We start from the raw sequence: 22354 nt of genomic DNA on the forward strand, positions 1-22354 counted from the left end.
TAATTTAAATTTGAATATCTTACTAAAAAAATTAAGAACTATTATATAATAAAAAATATATACATAAGAGAAAAATGAAATGCAAAAGAGCAAAATGGAGATGCTCTCAATTTAAAAATCTAGAAAACTTATGCTGTTATGAGTTATCTAAAACACCCTCCGTAAGGATATCTTAAGATGTCCGAGAATCAGTATCCTAAGATACTTTTATGGAAGGTATCTTAAATGTTTTGCCCTCCTAAAATATGGATTTCTTAGAAAAAAAAAAAAACTTAGATTTTTGCTCAAGAACACTACAGGAATGAAAAATATTCTAATTCTTCAATGAGAGAGATTATATCATACTTTACGTATGTTAATCTCAAAGAAGTTGCACACGATCTAAAAAGGGAGTGTTGTTGAAACAGTAGTACAGTAGAATCTTTCAATTTCAGAACGTTACTTCAAATAATTGCCCATTTGTTTTATGTAATCACAAATAAAGATTTTTATTTGGCAAAAACCCACCATTTTGCCTGTAAAATCTTTGAAAATCTTTGATCTTTGAGGAGACCCATTTGGAGTTGAAGTTTGACGGTTCACGACGATGCCAATATCCACGTCAACATCTTTTCTTCTCTCAAACCTCGCTCGCTAAGTTCACCAATTTCGCTCTCTCTCTGTTTTACTCAACTCACAAGCATCCTCTACTTATTTGCTTTCAATTTACTGCTTCTACTGTGCTAAATCTGTCTCAGTTGCAGCCCATTTAAGCAATTGTCGGCGATTAGATTACTGGGTCGTTTTGTGTCGTTCATTCTGAATCTTGAAATTCCCATCTCCTGGCTGTGAATTTGGTGTTATCTGATGCGATTGATTTTGGGATGTTGAGTTGAGGCGTTTTACTTTACTGTAATTGGATGGAAGCAAATGGGTTCACTGGAAAATGGATTTCCATTGAAGAGAGACCCGCTTCTTCGTTCTTCATCAATTAGTAGAGGGGAAAGATGCCCATTTCTGCTGAGACCCAGATCGAGGTTTTCCCGGTTTTTGCTTTTCCAAAAGATTGATTACTTGCAATGGATTTGTACTGTGGCTGTGTTCCTTTTCTTTGTGGTTCTTTTTCAAATGTTCTTACCTGGATCAGTCATGGAGAAGTCTGACATTCCTTTTAAAGATGTGGAGAAAAGTTTAGGGGATTTGAAGTTCTTAAAGGAGCTGGGCATGCTGGACTTTGGGGAGGATATTCGATTTGAGCCGTCGAAGCTTTTGGGGAAATTTAAGAAAGAAGCAAGAGAAGCGGATATTTCATCTTTTAATAGGACTAAAAATCGTTTTGGGTATAGGAAACCTCAGCTTGCACTGGTAAGTTTGCTACCACAATCTTAGCTATAATTCACGAATTGGTTGAAATCTTTGAGCTCTCTGCCATTGACGTTCTCATTTAGTTGTTCTCTCTCTAAATGCTTCCATGGATTGTGAATTATTCTCTCTTACTTTATGTCATGTAGATTTGACAGTATATACGACTGGTCTACTTCAGGTTAATATTACTGAATGCATGCCTGATATCGTTTGATAAATATTCCTTTTAATGCCATTTTCTCTTTTAAAGGTATTTTCAGATCTGTTGGTCGATTCATATCAAATGCTAATGGTAACCATTGCATCTGCTCTGCAGGAGATAGGATATGTATTTCAGGTAATTCATTTTTTTTCAGATACCAGAATGCAAGAGTTGTTACACATTGCCTTCTTTAATCTCAACTTCAATTATGTAGTTTATTTTTTGGGGGATTTGTGAGGACATTTAAGGAAAGATGTAAGCATGTTGTATTCCTGGATTTTCCCATTTCAAATATCTTGATGAAGCTGATTCTGTTGTTCTTCACACACCTTTACAAATTTTGCACAATTGTTACTGCCTTGCTGATCTTTCTTATCTCTAATTCTGTTACTCTATTTGTACTTGAAAGTAAATGAGAAACGCAGTTGGTTTATTTTTTCTTTTGAAATTCTATGGACGGATATAGCCTATAGGTTGACGATATCAAACAATGCACCATTGAAATATAAAGGCTGTACAATTGTAGGCTATGCTTTGTTGCAGAATGTGGAGTTCAATATACTTTTGTTATTGGCTCATAAGTCATAATGCTATAGACAAATGTTTCCTCAACAGGGCATACTTCTTCGTTACATTTCTAATGTTGCATTATTATTGTGGTTACTTGCAGTGAAACATTTTTCTTTACTTTGATTATTATTGTAGTTCAGAAGCAGAACTGAAAACATACTTGTGGGAAGGGTGTACGTGTACCAATATGTTCATCATTCTTTACTTTGATGCCCCCTTTATTGCTATGTTATTGAGTTAGGTACCCAGGCACATAAATTCCAAGAAAACACTAAGGATAACTATATTGCAATATTGATGATGAAATTACAATATTAGTAACCCTTTGAGAGGGATACCTCTCTTCCAAAGTCCCACAACAGAAACTTTTACCAATATGAACTCCCTCTAAGGCCCCTAACTTCCCATAATTATAACTAAGCCACCCCTAACTAATTACCCATATGCTCCTACTACTATTCTTATTTCTTACCAGTATATATCCTTACTAGTATTCTCACACATTCCCTCTTCATAGATTTATTTTTGAAACTACATTTTTGGCCAATAATAAGAATATTCATTTTCTTGGTTTGTTGACTTGCCAAAGTAGAAGTCTAGAACTAAGTTCATCAGCTTAAAGTTGCCATATTTACTTTACATGATATCTGTCATGGAGATTATACATACCAGCATATAATTTGATGTCTCAACTGTTGGCTCTACAGGTTTATTCTCTTCAAGGTGGGCCAGCAAATGATGTGTGGAGGCAGATGGGAGTCCCAGTTACTTTAATTCAAGCTTGTGATGAGACTGAGGTCATGGTTGATTGGCTAAAGTATGTTAATGCTGCTTATCTCAATATTTTAACCTAATGACATTTATCTCATAACGTTCTATTAATTAAGTTTATGTCTCGCTCCTCTTTCTAATTATTTTTATGATGTTTTTTTTCCAGCTATGATGGCATACTTATCCACTCTCTTGGAGTAAAAGATGTCTTTTCCTGGTAAGAATGAGTATAGTCTATCCTTTTTTTAAAAAAAAGTTAAATTTTATTTTTAATATTTATTTTTTTAAAAATTCCCCCTCCAAGAATGAATGTAGTCATTCAATTATCATGAAATAATATACTGCTTCATAAATTCCCGGGGGGTTGTTGCCATTGCTTTGAGAATTACCATGAGTTATATTCAGTAAAGATGGTTCTTCTATAAGATGAGTTTTGATTTCATAATTGGGGGAAAATTGCCATAGTCTCTTGTTCATTTGTGCATGCCTTTGTAATTATCTTAATGACCAAGAACTGGAGTCCTTTCTTCTAATCCTTTGTGGCCCAAATTCCATACAACATTAAGCCAACAAATTTTCCTAAGTAGGAAATGCACATTGAAGAAAAAACTATGAGGATTTGAGCACAAATTAATTTCTGAAAAGGAGAGAGAGCAGAACATGAAGAAGCTTGATATTTATAAGATGGAACTTTTCCTCACAACTCTTGGAAATGTGAAAAGGAGAAAAAAAAAATGGACGCTGTACACTTTGTAAACTAAGCTTTCATTGAGAAATATGTAAGAATGTGAGCTTACCTACTCTTGAGAAGTACCCTTTCCTTTACAATGATGGTTGTTTTGAAACTTACATCCCTGGATTCCAAAGTAATATATATGTATTCTTTTGATGAGAAACAGAGATATTCATTTCATTCATTAAATTAAATTACAAAAGAGATAAATATTCATTTCATCGATGACATGAAATTACAAAAGAGCAGAGAACAGTGGGAGTTACAAAAAACTTTTGGGCAGTAAGAGATTGGAGACTAGCTATTAAAGTAAGGTGAAAATTTACACCATGAGAGGACAGTAAAGGATAAATGATAAAAGAAAAAAAAGATTTGAAATCGATAGCCTTGTCTTTGGAGAGATGCTGGTTCCATTCATGCCAAGATACTCAAAATAAGACCTTCCGAAGTTAAACCACAAAACTTCCTTTTCTTTGCCAAGTCAAGAGATTCCATCAATGTTAGAGGGTCTATTGGTAAGGCAATGGCCCAATTAAAGCTAGATAAGCATGGTTTCCCAAACAAATCAGCAAAGCTGCATTGTACATAAAAGATGGCTGATTGATTCTTCACTGTGCTGGACAAATTGGGAGAAATACAGAGCCAAGGACTGTGCCAATGAAGCCAAGACTAAGCTTCCACAAAATTTTTTTGATCTTCTTTGGATAAGATTCTTTCCACAAAGAGTTGTAAAAAGCTTCATGAAGTCAGTTCTGCAAAGAGTTTTCACATCTAACTGGGAACTAATGGCATGTACTATCTTAAACTAAATTCAATAACTTAGGATTAAATCATCACTTTTTGAAATGCAAAGACTGAAATAGAACCTTTTCTAGTCACACTCAAAGGACTAAAAAGGTATTTTTTTTTTTTTTAATTTTTTGGACTAAGAAATAAATTTTATTCAAGGTTTCCTTGATTTTAATGGTATAGTTTATTTTTCCTTTCTATTTTATTGCTCTTTATTTACCTCTTTGCAGTTAAATTTGTGTTCTTATTCCGAGAATTGCCTAGATATGCCCATTATCAATCCATCTTATCTGTACTAATAATTTGGCAATATGCCGAACTCTATTATATATTTCAATGAATGGTGTTGCTTGTCACAGCTATCTTCAGGAACCTTTCAAATCCTTACCACTCATCTGGACTATCCATGAAGAAACCCTAGCCTTACGCTCTCAAAACTATGCAGCAGATGGGTTACTTGATCTTTTAAATGATTGGAAGAGAGTATTCAATCATTCAACTGTTGTTGTCTTTCCCAATTATGTCATGCCGGTAATGGTTTGCTTAACTACTGATCAATATTAAGATTAAACACAGGGATGAACCAATTAATTGACCTGGATATTTACAATGAGAGAAAATAGCTAGTTAGTATTTATGCTTTCAAATGTTGCACCATTCATTGGAAGAATTTTCCAAATGACTTCAGTATGAGATTCGTTATTTGTATTATGTATGACATCTTAAAAATCATTTTCTGGTCAAGCTTGGTTTCTCAACTAAAAAAAATCATTTTTCATATATTATTAACCTGTGATGTAATGAATTTGTCAATTTTTATTAATTGGTTTTATTTTATCTAAAATTTCCACAGATGATCTACTCTGCATACGATAGTGGGAATTTCTTTGTGATTCCAAGTTTTCCTGCCGAAGCATTGGAGGCAGAACTTGATGTCACCTCTGATGCTGATAATCTACGTGCAAAAATGGGCTATGCGAATGATGACTTGGTTATTGCCATTGTTGGAAGTCAATTTTTGTATAGGGGCATGTGGCTGGAACATGCGATGGTTTTACAGGCCATGTTGCCACTACTTCACGAGTTTTCTTTGGATGAACATTCCAATTCTCATCTCAAGATATTTGTTCTAAGTGGGGATTCAAATAGCAACTATACGATGGCTGTTGAGGTGCATATCTTCTTTGGTTTACATCTCTCGCTAATGATTTGCTAGCTTTTATTGACTCATCCGGTTTCCCTTAGGCCATTGCTCAGAGACTGGATTATCCAAGAAGTGTTGTGAAGCATGTTCCTGTTGATGCAGATTTAGACAATGCCCTAAGTATGGTTGATCTTGTTATATATGGTTCTTGTTTGGAAGAGCAATCTTTCCCAAAGGTTTTGGTAAAAGCCATGGGAATGGGAAAACCAATCGTTGCCCCAGATCTTGCCACTATTAGAAAACACGTATGTTTCTAACTTCTTATTATCCTACTGTCTGGGAGCATGTTACAGACGGTATGATACTTGTTTCATATTCTTAACAGTTCTAACATGTCATATTTGTTTTCATACATTGTTCTTTTACAAATAAGAAAGGATTCATAAATAAGAACCAATATACAATAGAAAGGGAAGATTAGATAATCTGTGGCAAAGCCAAAGTCAAATGATATTGGATGCAAGCTCTCGAATTAAAATTATCGTGAGATGAAGTATGGTGTAATTACGAGAATCTTAGGCACTCTAAAAGGACTGAAAAAAAAATAGAAGTCTCTTGAAGTGTCAAAGTTCTGTCTTCCCCTAGGAAAAGTTTCTATCTCTAAGAGATGGAGCTTAGATCAAGGAAAATGGTATGTATGATATTTATACTTTCCAAATCAGCCATCCACACACACACACACACAAAACCCAGCCATCCACAACTTATAGTCCACGAGGCAAGTCTAAAGGAAGAGCTTAAAATTTCCAAAGCACCTTGTAAAAATCCACTGGGAGAACCTCGTCTGATTGGTTGTGGAGAAATTAGTAAAAACGAATGTTGCAAGAAAAATGGTATGCAGGATCCAAATTCCGAACTGATATGTTGCATCTGAAGGGGCATACCTCCAAGAATCAGAGTCAGCCTCAATCACTCTTCCACTACCCATTATTGACGTTTCATCTCAAGAGCAAGTTTTATCCTTCAGGGTTTTAATAATCGTTGGAGTACATGCTTTCTTAACAGTTATTGAGTCTAGGCAGAGGAAAGAAAATTCCACAACAGTTTTTGAAGTTTAACCATTTGTTCAAATCCTATGCATATACATTCTTTACATCAAGTAAGGTAACCCAGGAAATCGAGTCAGCCGCAATCCTATGCATAACATCAAGTAAGCTAAGCTGTAGTTGATAAACAAGCTTTACACCTACCATGCACAGAAATCAAGATAATATGGCAGAGGATACGTTCTATGTGTGTGACGACAATAATGAACAAAGAAATTCATCTTAAAAATTCTTTATATATATTGATCCTTGATTTTAGAAGTTGGATTTTAGTGTCTGAACAATGCGATGTATTTATCACTTGGAGAAGAGGGCAAAATGTATTTTTCCTGCCTTTTCACCCTCTCACAATTGAATGTTTATAGACTATCTCTATCATGCTCATTTTCTGTATGCCTGTGTATCCTTTCATTTTTTCTCAATGGAAGTCGTTGATTTTAATTAAAAAAAAAGTGCTCGACTTTCTCTCATTCGAGATTCTGTGTTCTTGCTTATATGAGCATATTTTTTGATTCCTTGTTTCATCTTCCACCTCTTCTTCCAATTATGAATTATTTCAAAGACTATGTAGCATTAGTGTTCTTTCAAGGAAGGACTTTTGGAGGATGTTTGGAACGTGGCTTAGCATGACTCTCTTTGCTACCACTAAATTGCTTAGGATTTCCAATTTTTTATTACCAAAAATTGGAGTTAAAACTTTTTCCCATTTTGACAGTGCTTTGGGTTGATTGAAGTCTTTTCCGTGTGGTATCTTCCTTTTGTACTTGTGTGCATACATATATATTTATAAATGATGCCTTATTTTTGTTTAAAGAAATACATTTATCATATGTGCAAATCCTGGGCAAACTACTGACTGCACTGGCAATAACAACTAGGTTGATGACAGGGTAAATGGCTATCTGTTCCCCAAGGGAAATTTCAATGTACTTTCCCAAATTATTTTGCAAGTGATCTCGAATAGGAGATTATCACCACTGGCTCGCAGTATTGCTTCAATTGGAAGAGACACTGTGAAAAATCTGATGGTTTCAGAAACTGTGGAGGGATATGCCTCACTACTTGATGCTGTTCTTAAGCTTCCATCAGAAGCGGCGCCAGCCAAGGAAGTTGCAGAAATCCCTTCCAAATTGAAAGAAAAATGGCAGTGGCAGTTATTTAAAGGGGTATCAAATTTGTCCATCTTGCACAGGAACGGAAAAAGTTTCACAATTTTAGATGAATTTGAAAAGAATTGGAACCATACTCCAAAAAGGAAGCCTGGCAGTTCTTTTGCTTTTAATGAGTCATTTGTATATGATATATGGGAGGAGGAAAGACATACAGTGCTGTCTAATCTCAAAAGAAGAAGAGAGGAAGATGAAGTAAGTTTAAAAGCAGCACATCTCTGGTTCTCTATAATCTAAAACAATTTTGTTTTTCTTCAATATTTATTTTCTTTCTTCTTGTTATCATTGGTACTTGAATTTGATAGATAAAAGATAGAACTGAGCAACCTCATAGCACATGGGAGGATGTGTATCGAAGTGCTAAGAAGGCTGATAGGTCTAAGAATGATTTGCATGAAAGGGACGAAGGGGAGCTTGAAAGGACCGGACAGCCATTATGCATTTATGAACCTTACTTTGGTGAAGGAGTTTGGCCTTTCCTGCACCGGTATTCTCTTTATCGTGGAATTGGGCTGGTGAGTTGCATGAAAGTTTTCTCCCTGCTTAGTTTTCCATGTGCAAATTTGATGATGAAAATACTGATATTTTCTTTATCATCCCACGGCAACTATGTGCTTTTCTGCATTATGAATCATTACAACGATTTTTTACAACTTCAATGAGATTCAGAGATGTCAACTATTAGTCTCGACTCTGCTTAACTTCAATGGTTTGCAAGATTTTTTTGTTGATACTTGACTAATTTAGATAATTATATTGGAGGTTGGTAATTTTTCAGGTTTCCTTTATTTGATATTCTAAAATTATATGGAATAAAGTGTCGGTTAATCTTTCTTATATAATCTCTAAATGTTGTTTTGAAGTATTTTGGATTTTGCCTCAAGACGGAGTGTCTTACCTTGAAGAATTTTGTAATTATTTCCCAATTCCTACTAATGTCAATTGGGAAGTCGCCGTGTTGGAGTTTGTATCCTAAACTTTTTGTCTTCTCATCACTCAAATGAAAGTTGATTCTTATTAAAAAAAAAAAAAAAGTGAAAAGAAAAAAGAATCTTTGTATGTGTGCTGGATTTAAGGTGTTGGGATACTATATAATCTTCCCCTAGTTTCTCCTGTTTTTCCCCCCTCTTCAGTGAATGTTTCTTTACCAAAGAAAATATGTTTGATGAAAGATCAAATGCACATTTGAAATTTATGTAAAATATCATTTTCTTTTTGCATCAAAAGTTCATGTCAATTAGACAAGCTACTCTATTTACCATCTTATTGTAGGTGTTAAATGTTATTCTTGCAGTCTAGTAAAGGCAGGCGATCTGGAATAGATGATGTCGATGCACCTTCACGGCTTCCACTTCTCAATAATCCTTACTACCGAAATGTACTTGGTGAATATGGAGCCTTCTTTGCAATTGCTAACCGGGTTGACCGCATTCACAAGAATGCTTGGATTGGTTTTCAATCTTGGAGAGCAACTGCCAGGAATGTATGTGACATTTCTCCATCCATGTTTCTTTTGAAGTTTTATTTCTTGAACTCACTTTTACATTCTGTAATTCTCTTCTACTGAAAATAATCTTGAAACAATTGGTAGATTATTTACACAAAAGAAGTGAACGTTTACACTGTTCAATAAGAGATTACAAAACTATATCAGCAGATACCTCCCATTATCGTTTCTGCATGAGCGTGAGGCAAGGAAAATCCTCATTCCTTGCGACCTTTCTGGATTGCAGAATAATATTTCGACAAAGAAAAAAGCCACACACTTTTGTCTAATCGATGGTGTGGTTCAACAGGTATCACTGTCAAAAATTGCGGAAACTGCATTATTAGATGCAATTCAAACGCGAAGGCATGGAGATGCACTCTACTTTTGGGTCCGCATGGACTTGGATCCAAGAAATCCACTACAGCTTGATTTTTGGTCATTTTGTGATTCCATAAATGCTGGAAATTGCAAGTAAGACATGAAAACTCATGGCCTAACAAAATTCATTTGAACTCTCGTTACAAGCTTCAGATATCAATTCTTATCCTATGCCACTTTTGGTTATAGGTTTGCATTCTCCGAGTCATTGAAGATGATGTATGGTATAAAAAGTGATCAGGAATTTTTACCGCCCATGCCTTCAGATGGTTATACGTGGTCTGCTATGCAGAGCTGGGCTCTGCCAACTAGATCTTTTCTAGAATTTGTAATGTTTTCAAGGTTTGTAAGAGATTTATCTCCTATCTTCACTGCATTATGGCTATAGTTAATTCATTTGTTCGCTATTGTTCTATTGTTCATTTACTTATTTTATTTCCTTTTTGGTGTTTGCAGAATGTTTGTTGATGCCTTAGATGCACAGATGTACGACGAACACCATTCAAGCGGACGATGCTATTTGAGTTTGTCCAAAGTAACTCCCCTCTTTTTTTTAGTTTCTTAGATTTGAACATAGAACTATGAGCATTTTCGAGCCATTATTTCATGCATTTGCATTGTTTTGTTGAAATTGCTGGAGTTGAACTGTTCCATTTTACAGGACAAGCACTGTTACTCCAGGCTACTCGAGCTCCTCGTAAATGTTTGGGCATATCACAGTGCAAGGCATATTGTGTACGTGCACCCTGAGACTGGTGCAATGCAAGAACAACACAAGTTTGATATGCGGAGAGGCCAAATGTGGATCAAATGGTTTTCATATACTATGATAAAGAGCATGGATGAGGACTTGGGAGAGGAAGCAGACGCCGATCACCCCACGAGAAGGTGGTTGTGGCCATCGACAGGTGAGGTCTTTTGGCAAGGCGTGTATGAGAGAGAGAAGAATTTACGATTTCGGCAGAAAGAGAACAGAAAGCAAAAGAGTAAAGCTAAACTAGACAGAATGAGACACAGGAGACACCAAAAGGTGATAGGGAAGTATGTAAAGCCTCCACCAGAAATGGAAAATTCAACCACAACAAATGGTACAGAAACTATTTTGGAAACTAATTAACTTGATGGAAATTGGAGGGTAGTTAAAAGTAGAGCCTAATCTTAAATTCATTTCATTTTTAACATCTTTTTTTCTTTTCATTATTTTTTTCTGGAAGGATGTCTTTGGGTTTCCTTTCTTTTTTCTTTTTGGTTAAAATATTATTGTTATTATGTAAAAACTACATCCTTCTTGACTGGTGCCATTGTATGTTCATTCACATGTATTATATTTTGTTGTTTTCCCTATTAAGTCCATTTTTATGGCAATTCACTCCTAAATGTAATATATACTCTTTGGAAGTGGGTAAATTTGGATTCTTTATCTTGATGTATGATAAAATATCATTGAATATTTCTCTTTTTCCCCAAAGTTTGTTAGATTTAAAATGTAATTGGAGTTGGGTTTTATTTTAGAAGGAATAATTATGATATTTTTTTATCCTGAAAATACTTGAAGATAACAGTGTCCTTTTCTTTTTCTGGGATATGTTTTTGTCAAGATTATTCTATTTGTCTCATTCATTTGAGATTCAGATAGGGATAAAAGAGTGGTGTAAGATCATGGTCTATTATCGTATTTGAACTTTCAACATATGGTTACTTTACTAAGCCCTTTTGATTGAATGGATAATTAAACCATCAAATGCATTAAATTTATGAATAACAAAAACTTACCACAAGTATAACCATGTTATTTTTGAATATTTTGACGGAACTTGAAAAAATTGAATCCAAACGAAATTTGATATAGTTTTTTTAAAAAACTTTTCATATTTTTTTAAAGAAGGAAATGTCAAATTGTTTATAGAAATAACAAAAAAATAATAATAATAATAATAATAAATAAATAAATAAAAAATAAAAAACAAATATTGAGACATTGATAAACTTCTATCAGCATCTATTGGTGATAAACTTCTATCAATTTCTATTACTAACGGTAGATTTTTATTCGTCTCTATCAAAGAAGATTAAAATTTTGCTATCTTGTGTAAACAATTTTCCTTATTTTTCTATTTTTGAAAATCTCATTTTTTTTAATTACCTTTTATGTCTCTCATTTTCTCCTCTTTTGCTTTCTCTTCCAACTTCTTTCTTTTGTTATTCTTCATTATTTTAATGGAATCCACATGATAAAGTGATGTTTTGTGCACTGAATTTCCCTTTCTTTCATCTGGGTCTTGTTGATCTCTTTGTAGAATCCCTTTTCATCTTGTGTTTCACCTTTATTTCCATTGAAGTCGGTAAATTCAACAATTTGTCCACCTCTTTGTATTTGACATGACATACATAACTTTTTAAGATGGTGTAAGCAATTAGGGAGGATCTGCTTCGAAAATTTACATCTGTGGGATATGGTATCTTTTTGCAACACACTTCACTGGTAAAATTTTCTTCAAGTAGAAGGGAATGTAAAGAACATCAGTTTTCTAGCTCATTACATCTTGGTCATTTCTTTGGTCGTGATCCACATATTTCCTGGTACAGTGCCAGTTGAAAAGGATTGGATAGAGACGATTTCAAATGGTCTAAATGATATTGAGTTCACAAAGGCAATGAAATCTCCCATTCCTAGTAAGGGAAAAGATGATGTCAGAATGAGAACGAAAGGATAAAAAGCGAAGAGAAAACTAGATCAAGAGAGCGAGGAGAAAGTATTATAAGATGTTTACTACTGCTAGAACAAAGTTAAAAGAAAAAACTTATTTTAAAAAAGCAGGTCAAATATCATCTATGCCTATTTTTTCTTGGGTAGTCGCAGTAGGGATGTGTACAATTCGGTCCAAACCGATGAACCGATGCTTTCTGCTACGCGGCAATAGTATCAAATATTAATACAGCAGAAGCAGCAAAGATCATCCAACAACTTAGCAACATTTAAATATAAACAAATATAATACTTTCTCAAGATGTTATGTCTTTTCTTAACGAAAAGAGAGATGCATTTTATTTTTGTATCACATAGATTCACAGCGAGATGAAATATTACAAAATAAGGGATCTCATCACAAAGATACATATACTTCATCTCTCCCATTTACTTGAATTTGATATTTTTTTTTTTTTTTTTTTTTTCTCTTTACAAACGAGATATCACGAAGTAATGCAGATCGTGGAGCCTTTCAAGCTTTTATGCGACCATTCAACATAGGATGTCTTGACATAGACATGCCACATCCTCGCCTTTGTTTCTTCTTCCTTGCCAGCCTTTTTTCCAAGTCCTTCACTCTTCCACTCAGTTTAGATATGATGGCTATCTGTTCTTTGCCAGCCTCCATCAACTTCCCCACCATCTCTCTCATTTTCTCATTTTCATCAACCAGTCTTTTGTCCATCTCTCTGTCACTTAACAAATCATGCTTATCCATTGTCTCCCGGCGTGCATTCGGTGACTCAGGTAGTGACACTTCACCCATCTCAATAGAAGTTGCTTCCCCAGGAGCATATAACTCGTTAGCCTGGTTGTCTAACTTGCTGGATTGCCTAGGATCAAGTACACATGGGTCTTGTAGCATGCCTTCTGCCATTTTATTTTTCTCAGTTACCGTCTCGTTTTGGATGTTCTCGTCGTGGAAGGATTCTGATAGTTCCTCAAGCAATTCTGCAGATTCATCACATGCTCGGCTAGCCTGGTTGTCCAACTCACTGGATGGCATGGGCTGATGTTGCACATCTTTCAGCACTTTCTCCACCTCATCTGCTGTCTGTTGTTCGTCTTTATCAGTTACCAGCTCGTTTTGGATGTTCAGGTCCTCAGTAGAGTTTGATTGCTCCCCTGGCAATACTGCAGATTCATCAGGTGCTCCTTGCTTCTCAGCAGGGGTTCTATCACTATCTAGGTCGACTGCTAAATCATGTACATTCTCTTCAGCGTCTGATGCCTCTCTTCTCATCTCAATGTGCTTGTCGGCATCGGCGTTATTTAGATTGTCATCCTCAGGAAGTTCCGTATCTGCAGTCGACCAGTCCCCAGTTTGTCCATTTTCATAAGGTGTTGAAATGGTTATCTCATCAAGGGCTCCAGGTGTTTGTCCTGCTATTGCTTCCACTTGATCATCAGAATTGGGGTTCAAAACCTGAACTTCCAAAGAATCTCCTGCAGGATGCCCATCTTCTGAAAAATATTGGCAATGATCTAAAGTTTCTTCTTTCATGTCCATTTGAAGAACTTCAGCTACATTTTTCTCTGCATCATTCACTACCTTCACATTCTGTTCCATCTCAGCTCCTGATTCAGCTTCGTCTGCTCTTTTATCCCCCATTAACGAAGGCATAATTTCTTCGCCGTCAATCTGGTTGGAGAAGTTTTGAGGGGACAATTCAAAGGGATCTTCATTTTGAGATTCATGTTCTCTTGGTTTTGCAAGTTGCTCTGCTTCAGACACGGTGGTGTTCCGATCATCTATTTCTTGTAACTCTCCAGGTCCATCCCCTGTCTGCCTAAGCTCTTTGTCCGTGGGGGAGTTCATGCCTTCAGAGCCAGCGATATCATCACCTCCGCCAAGAGGTTGAGCTCCATGTGACTCTCCCATAAGACTGTTGCTTTCATTTACCCCGTTGGGAAAGATGTCACTGATCGATACTACATCTTTCTGCTGCTGCTGCTCCTTTTTGTCATCATGGGTCTCCACATCAAAATGGTCAGTAGGTTTTTCTATGGAGGCTTCCGGTACTACTTCTGTAGGCTTGTTAATCACCATGCAGTCAAGTTTTTCCTGAAGAGCTACAAGTTCTTTTGCCAAAGATTTCCGAAACTCCCTTATACTTGGATGCAGACCCTTTTGAATGCAAAAGTAAAGAAGATAACTTAGGATAGGCCTTCAAATCTACATTTTAGTTTCAATTTAACAAGAAGTAATTGATACAGGATAGAAAGGGAAATTTCAAATTTTAAATCTACTTCAATCTCAAGTTTTGTCAACCTTGAACAGAAGAGACTACAAATTCTAAAACCACAGACCTGTTCAGACTAAGATTTTCAAGATATAACAATTTTCTTTTCGCATCCAAGTTCAACAATAACTACCCTACTTTTTAGAAAGATAAAAGTTACTACTAAACATTAAAGGAAGCTAAGGCATTTTGCAGCAGGAGTTTCTAAATATCGTTTTGCAATCATTTTTCTGAGAAAAGAAAAAGTAAAAGTTGAGCGTTGATAAATACCTGTATGGTGTCAAGTTTTAACAACAGTCGCATTATCATTTCTCCAACAAACATTCTTTCTTTCTCATCTTGAGGAGCCAATTCCAGAGCTTTCACATGATTTTGAACCTCAATGACCTTTTGACGAACTTCAGCAAGTTGCTTCATCTTTTTCAGAAGTTCCCACTTCCTAACTTCATAACCACGGTAAGCTGACTGAATGACCACGGCAGCTTCAACATCTGATAAGTTAGGTTTTCCGTGTTTCCCTTCTTCCTGAGCTAAGTCCCCTGAACTTACCTCCAACCCTTCATCGACTGCCTTCTCGGGATATGCTTTGCTCATTGTTTCATCTTTCTCTCTATCTTCTTTACTAGGACTTTCTTCTTCTTCCTCGCAGTTCTTGTCAAAAAACTTCTCTTGAGATCGAGGCTGCGTTGGCAAGCTTAGTGACTCTCCAGTGCTAGAGACACCCTCCTTGTCCACTTGATTACCATCAGGGGTCTCATGGGTTTTCACCTCTACTGTCTTGATGATCTTCTCACCATTTGCCTCTCCAGTAACATTATTGATCTTCGAATCCAATTGAGAACTTTCCTTCACGGCAGTTGATTTTCTTGAACTGCTATTGCCATTTTTTCTCTTTGGAAGAGGATCCACTCTGAGACAAACAGGGGGTAATCTTGATTTCTTTGGTGAGGATGAAGAAGACCGTCCTGTCACATTATTTCTAAGCAATTCCCTTTCCTCATTGTCTTTTACAGCCTCCACTGGGATGCATCTCCTTTCTTTATTTTTCTTGGCATCTTCAGTCTTGTGATTCATGTTCATTTCAGGAACATTGATCTGATTTACAGTCTTCACAACTTCAGGGCCTTCACTTGGAGCATCATCTTTTTTCTGGATATTCGTTGGGACTAACTTCCCAGCATTAGAAGGCTCATCACTAGGTCTTGCAGGAGCATCCATATTATGAACATCAGCTTTTCTAGCAGTCTCCTCTCTACCAAAAGCAGGCATCCAGATCACAGGAAATGGAAACTCTTTTTTTCTGTCGTCCTGTTGCTTATTTTGCACACTTTGGGCCCCCATGCCTGCTGCATCAGGCAACAACGACCCAAGGTGACTCAAATCAGACAGAGGCCAACCACTAGAGGACTTCGGAGCCTGATCGACAGATTTCAAATTCTCTGTCAAATTCAAACCATGACGTTCCTTCTCCGGCTTCACGTTTCCAGTTTCATAAAGCTCCCTCTCTTTTTCGCTCCCCATATAGTCAGGTGGAATCCACACAATTGGAGACTGACTATTTCCTAATTGAAATGGAACCAAAGACCCCTTCCTTTGATTGTCCGGTTTCTCCTCCTCAATCTTCACACATTTATCATCCTTCTGGTTCTGCCCACACAAACTATTAGGACAGCCACAGCAGTGGTGATTCCTCATCGTGTTCTTGTCAAACTCATATCTGGGCTGCTCTACATTATAATACATGGAAGGAACATATTGGACATAATACGGTTCGGGGCAGGGTGGATAACCACCATAGCAGTGCATACGCTGATGGGGTGGAAGAGGAAGATGCGATGGTCTAAAATTGTAACAACCAGGGAAGAAATTGCCACCATTACAGCAGGAATAAGACGACATTGGGTAGCCATAATGCCAACAATTATGCCCAGGATCATGAGGAGGCATACATGATTTAGTTGGATCCATCATCGAGTAAGATGGGATAGTTTCCATGCTCGGATACTGATATGCGAAAGGTGTTCGACTTTTCTGGAATGGATGTGAGTCCATGTACCTGTAGATGGGAATCATTTCCTCTAGTTGATCTGAAGTCCACAAAAAGATGCAATAGGCTTACAGGAAAATTGATAAGCCTGTTTAGCCAAGACAATCCTTACGATCTTTCTTATTCCTATAAAAGAGAATCATCAAAATCACATTTTAAAGACAGTTTGTGAATGTCCAGGCAACAAAAGTACTAAGCAACAAACATCATTATAAGATGCAGAAAATTGTCCCTACGATCATTTCGATGTTAACGTCTTAGAATTTTTACTCGTTTCATGAGTTCAAAGCCTACAATTAATAATACCTTCTCAAGTCTAAATTACAACCTCGAAATTGTTAGAAATAGCCCTAAAAAGTTTTCATCTTTCACAACTAGCACACTTTTGAAAAATTCGTTGAAATAGTTTTTCCGATGCTTCCTAGCCAAGATCGACCATTGAAAATTAAATAAAAAATAACTTTTCATCTTATATCCAAACGATTGATTCTTTTAACTTTTCTTTGTGAAAATTGGTCAGAAGATAAACGCCGAGATTCTACCTAATTTTTTCAAATATTATGTAATTTTTACAAATCTTGTACTAATTTTACATCTTTTCAAAAATTTTCCAAATTTTATAGTCTTTCACCCATCTTATATACGTTGTCTTTTAAATCCTACGCCGAATTTCTGTTTTCAAAATTATTTAAAATTTCAAATTGATTTACGAATTATGCAAATGGATTGTTCAAATCAATCTTGGCTGATTGCATGTGGTATTTAAAATTAAAGAAAGATTAAGTAAGATTTGAAAAATTATATAAAATCTCGGTGTTCGAGATACCATTGGGAAAGTCCAAAAGAACTGATGGTTTGGATATAAGATGAGATAAAAAAGTTAATTTTTTATTCAAATCTCTCTGCTAAATCTCGGTCTGAGAAAAACTATTTAAACGATTTTCCAAAAAGTGTGCTAATTTATGAAAGTGAGAAACTTTTTGAGGCTGATAATTTCTCATTAGAAAAGCGTTCATGATTCAACCAGTAAGTTAGTAAGTCATCCAAAATTCAAATAACAAAGCAGAACAAATGCTCAACCCCAATCAAAAGAAAGCAAAAGAAATGGAAACTTAAGTAAATAAGCAATTAATGGCAACACTCATTCCAGGATAGGTTAAACTGGATCAGAATTAATTGCAGCAATATTATGATTCCTAGTTTGATGTTAAACTTAAAATAGAAAAAAAATTCAAATCCCATGTTGCGTTCAAATGACTCAAAGGCGCAATTCAAGTTCCACATTTCAAATTATAGAATTTCAAGAACTGAATCGTGAACACATCCAATTCAGATTACATAAACGAAAGAGAATATGAGCAAGAACATATAACTCACCCCTCAGGCTGCGATTTTTCGAAGAAGAACGAAACGGGAAGGAAAATACAGCCAAACGATTCCAATACAATCCAGATGACTTAGATCTCGGCGCAAAAACGGTCCACCAACCCAGAAAACAGAGATTCAAATTTCCTTTGTCGCTTACAAGTCGATCAAAATTACACGGCGATACCTTGATTGATTGTTTGGAAATCCGGGCCATTTTATACGTTCGGCTTGGAGAAACTCTCAGGTGTCTTCGAGATTGTTCTGGTGTTTCTCGCCGGAAATGTCTCGAAACAGAGATACCACGTGTATGATGACGAGAGCTAATTTTATTATAGTTTTATTTTTACAGATTATTTTAAATGATAAAACGAATTTATCAAATGAGAAATAAAATGATTCATGCAACACAACCTCAAAATTTGGATTAGGATGTCGTGTTATTATTATTTCTTTCTTCTTAATTTAAAATATTTATATTTTTCTACCATACATATCTAATAATTAAAATCTCATAAAACTAAATTCTTCAATATCAAATATCTATAACATCTATTACAAGCTTTATACAAAAACAAACATTCTCTTTATTCGATAAAAAGATTCATTTTCTTTGTAAAAAAATATTTATTTTTCGATTTATCCCTGGAATTGAATACCTCATTCAAGAATTGTTTTTGATCCAATCCTTAATACGCCAGTTCTTTCTTTCAAGTGAACTCCCGAACTACCTTAAACCCAACTCAACTAAAAAAGAAAAAGAAAAAATTCAATCCAATCTAATCCAAAAAAAAAAAAAAAAAAAATAACCAAACCAAACACTTATATAGTTTGAGTTGGTAATTCTGATTGTTCGAATTTTCGGGTCATTTGGACACCCCTACTATCTATGATAGATAGTAATAAACCATGATAAAGTATGTATTTTTCAATATCATGATAGATAATCTATCACAATATAAATAGTAAAATTTTACTATATTTATAAATATTTTCATCCTTCTATTTTTAAAAATAACCTTTTATTTTGATTTAAATATCATCATGTACCTTTTGAAAATATATATATCCCCCTATTTATGGATGGTTATATTTCCGTCACTAAAACTTTCTTTGTTTTTAAAACTTTTGATCTTAAAATTAGTTATATAGTTAATTTTTGTTGACTTTTTAAAATAATGAGTTGTGCAACGCGAAAAGTTTAAAAATATTATAATTAATATATTGAATAATTTTTACATTGTTTGATCCGAATCTTGGTCATACTTGATCCTCTAATTCTCTCTTCTAGGGTGAGCTTTAGGAGTGAATTCTCTTTGGACTCTCTGAAGGAGAATTGTTGGCCCCTTGGAATGAGAAGGGCTCCTCTATTTATAGGACACTCCGAGGCTTCGTAGGCTTGGGCCTGATCTTTGGACTCCAATTAATTGGACTTGGGCCTGACTTTTGGGCCCTATTAATTGAACTTGGGCTTGACCTTTGGGCTATATTAATTATATTTGGGCCTATATTTGTATTTTAGGCCCAAATTAAGCCCATATTTGGGCGTAACTGGATCAACGCCCAAATTATAACGACAAATTAGGCGAAATTAATTTTACTCAATCCAACGTTCGTGACGAAAATACGTGACATCACCAGAATTCGTCTTCAATTTCAAATTGGGACACATATCACTCCCAAATTTGATGATTTCGACATTTCATCGTTAATTTAATAAATGACGTGGCGATCCGTGATTGGTCCAAAATTTCTCCTCTAACAAATGCCCCTTTTCGAGATTTGTGTACAGATGTGGGTGGATGAATGTTGAAAAAGATAAAGCCGACATCGAGATACAACTAGTTCGGTCTTGACTTCGATGCTCCCAATTTAATTAAACCGTGAATTTAGTACACAAGTTTAATTAAAATTTGTAATAGAGGACGACCAAACTTTTAAGTTAAGAAAAATCTTAACCTTTATGTCAGACTTAATTTGATTTGGAGAGATAAAATGTAGGAATTTTCAATTTTTTAAAAAAGAAAATTCAGATTTCATCCCAAACTAATTTGATTTAGAGACAAAACTTAAAAATTTAAAATTTAAAATGAAAATTCAAGTTTCATCCCTAATTTAATTTGATTTGGAGGTTAAAATTTAAAAATTTGGTTCTAAGAAAGAAATTTGGGATATGGCCAAATTTACATAAAAAAACTTTGAGCTTTGTTCCCAATTTAATTTGATTTCAGGGATAAAAATAAAAAATTTTGGATTTAAAATGAAAATTCAAGTTCCATCCCCAATTTAACTTGATTTGGAGGTAAAACTCAGAAATTTGGAATTAAAAATGAAAATTCATGTTTCACCCTAATTTAATTTGATTTAGAGATGAAAAGTTAAAAAAATATTTTGAATTTAAAATGAAAATTCAAGTTTCATCCCCATTTTAATTTGATTTGGAGATGAAACTTAATTAATAAAAAGGGTTTGGTACATGGCCAACAATTTTTTTTTAGAAAAGGAGGGGATGAAAAATAATCAAAGATAAAATTTGGGGTTTGAAATAAAATTTTTAACAAAATAAAATTCAGATTTAACCAAATCTTGGATTTCCTAATCTGATTATGGATTTAGTGAAATCCCTAAGGGCTCAAAGCCTTCTTTAATCTCATCCCAATCAATTGAGGTAAAGGAAACCCTCCATATTTTCCCTTTTCCCTTTTTTTTATTGCCTGAGCTGTTGAGCCAAGCCGCCATGTCGTTTGCGAAGCCCGACCGACATCTTTTTTTTTTGCAAGAGGTGGTTTTTTTTTTTTGGCAGTTATGAACAAAACGCCAGATGGCCTGAGGGGTTGATTTCAACATCCTTTCTGCAAGTCCGATCTCAGTTCGTGACTTGAAGACTCCGCTCTAAGTCCTTGAAGACATTGGCACCTTATTGGCTTCGATCTTAGTACGTGACCTGAAGGGTTCCATTGGTTCCAGCCTCAGTCTTTGACTTGAGCATTCCGTCGGTTTCCAACTCAGTGCTCTAACGGTTCTGATCTCCGCCCCTTATTGACTTCGATCTTAGTACGCAGCCTGAGGATTCCATCGGTCCCGGCCTCAGTCTTTGACTTGAGCATTCCATCGGTTTCCAACTTAGTGCTCTAACGGCTCTGATCTCCGTCCCTTATTGGTTGCGATCTTAGTACGCGGCTTGAGGATTCCGTTGGTTCCAGCCTCAGTATTTGACTGGAGCATTCCGTCGGTTTCTAACTCAGTGCTCTAACGACTCTGATCTCCGTCCCTTATTGGCTTTGATCTTAGTACACGACCTGAGGATTCCGTCAGTTCCAGCCTCAGTCTTCAACGTGAGCATTGCGTCGGCTTCCAACACAGTGCTCTAACGGCTCTGATCCGCCCCTTATTGGCTTCAATCTTAGTACGCGGCCTGAGGATTTTGTCGGTCCCAACCTCAGTCTTTGACTTGAGCCTTCTATCGGTTTCTAACTCAGTGCTTTAGCGGCTCTGATCTCCGCCCCTTATTGTCTTCGATCTTAGTACGCGGCCTGAGGATTCCGTCAGTTCTAGTCTCAGTCTTTGACGTGAGCATTCTGTCAGTTTCTAACTCAGTGCTCTAACGGCTCTAATCTCCGCCCCTTATTGGCCGATCTTAGTATGCGGTCTGAGGATTCTGTTGGTTCTAGCCTTAATTTTTTACTTGAGAATTCCGTCGGTTTCTAACTCAGTGCTTTAACGACTCTGATCTCCACCCTTTATTGGCTTCGATCTTAGTACGCGACCTGATCTTGCAGATAAGACAAAGCTTGGCAGATCGAATGCAGAACCTGGTAGATTAGACTTGATCGCGCAAATGAAGTGAAGCAAGGCAAACTGAATTTGACTGTGCAGTTGGGGTAGAGGCAAGAGGGCTGAACTTGATCTCACATATGCGGCGGTGTAGACAGACCAAAACTTGATCTCACATATGAGGCAGAACCAAGCAGACCAGACTTGATCTCACATATGAGGCGAAGCCAGGCGGACCAAACTTGATTTCACATATGAGCTGAAGTCATACAAACATTTTAGGGAGGGAGTAAAGCTGCACCAACATTTTATAGAAGGAACGAAACGTTACCTGGCCTTTTTTTGGGGGGGAGAGGGGAGGGAGGGGGAGAAAACAAAGTTGCACCAACAATTTGGAGAAGGAAGGAAGTTGCACTAACAATTTCGAGAAGGAAGGAAATTGCACCAATATTTTGAAGCGGGAGCAAAGCATCCAAATCTG

At 36.0% G+C, this 22354-nt stretch overlaps 2 protein-coding genes across 3 annotated transcripts; one reads left to right on the forward strand and one right to left on the reverse strand.

Moving 5' to 3' along the window:
- The first annotated feature begins 474 nt into the window (after window positions 1–474).
- LOC120092968 (glycosyl transferase family 1 protein) lies at window positions 475–11115 on the forward strand. 2 transcript variants are annotated; one of them, XM_039051236.2, is made up of 14 exons: window positions 475–1344; window positions 1595–1681; window positions 2824–2933; window positions 3054–3104; window positions 4769–4940; window positions 5263–5580; window positions 5655–5858; window positions 7538–8023; window positions 8134–8343; window positions 9123–9311; window positions 9625–9788; window positions 9885–10037; window positions 10152–10230; window positions 10357–11115. In XM_039051236.2, exons 1-14 carry the CDS (start codon window positions 910–912, stop codon window positions 10810–10812), a joined length of 3114 nt encoding a protein of 1037 aa, XP_038907164.1. In that variant the 5' UTR covers window positions 475–909; the 3' UTR covers window positions 10813–11115. The 2 variants fall into 2 exon arrangements, with proteins under 2 accessions (XP_038907164.1, XP_038907165.1); XM_039051237.2 differs by having other exon boundaries at window positions 560–1344; window positions 1605–1681.
- Window positions 11116–12840: 1725 nt separating this feature from the next.
- BAG6 (BCL-2-associated athanogene 6) lies at window positions 12841–18430 on the reverse strand. The gene is made up of 3 exons (XM_039019523.2): window positions 18112–18430; window positions 14958–16860; window positions 12841–14572 (listed from the first exon to the last, which is right to left on the reverse strand). The coding sequence occupies exons 2-3, from the start codon at window positions 16758–16760 to the stop codon at window positions 12917–12919; spliced, it is 3459 nt and encodes a 1152-aa protein (XP_038875451.1). The 5' UTR covers window positions 16761–16860; window positions 18112–18430; the 3' UTR covers window positions 12841–12916.
- Window positions 18431–22354: the final 3924 nt, after the last annotated feature.

This window comes from Benincasa hispida, chromosome 12 (genome assembly GCF_027475165.1).
Source record: "Benincasa hispida cultivar pf3 chromosome 12, pf3_genome.v1.1, whole genome shotgun sequence".
Taxonomy (NCBI): Eukaryota; Viridiplantae; Streptophyta; class Magnoliopsida; order Cucurbitales; family Cucurbitaceae; genus Benincasa; species Benincasa hispida.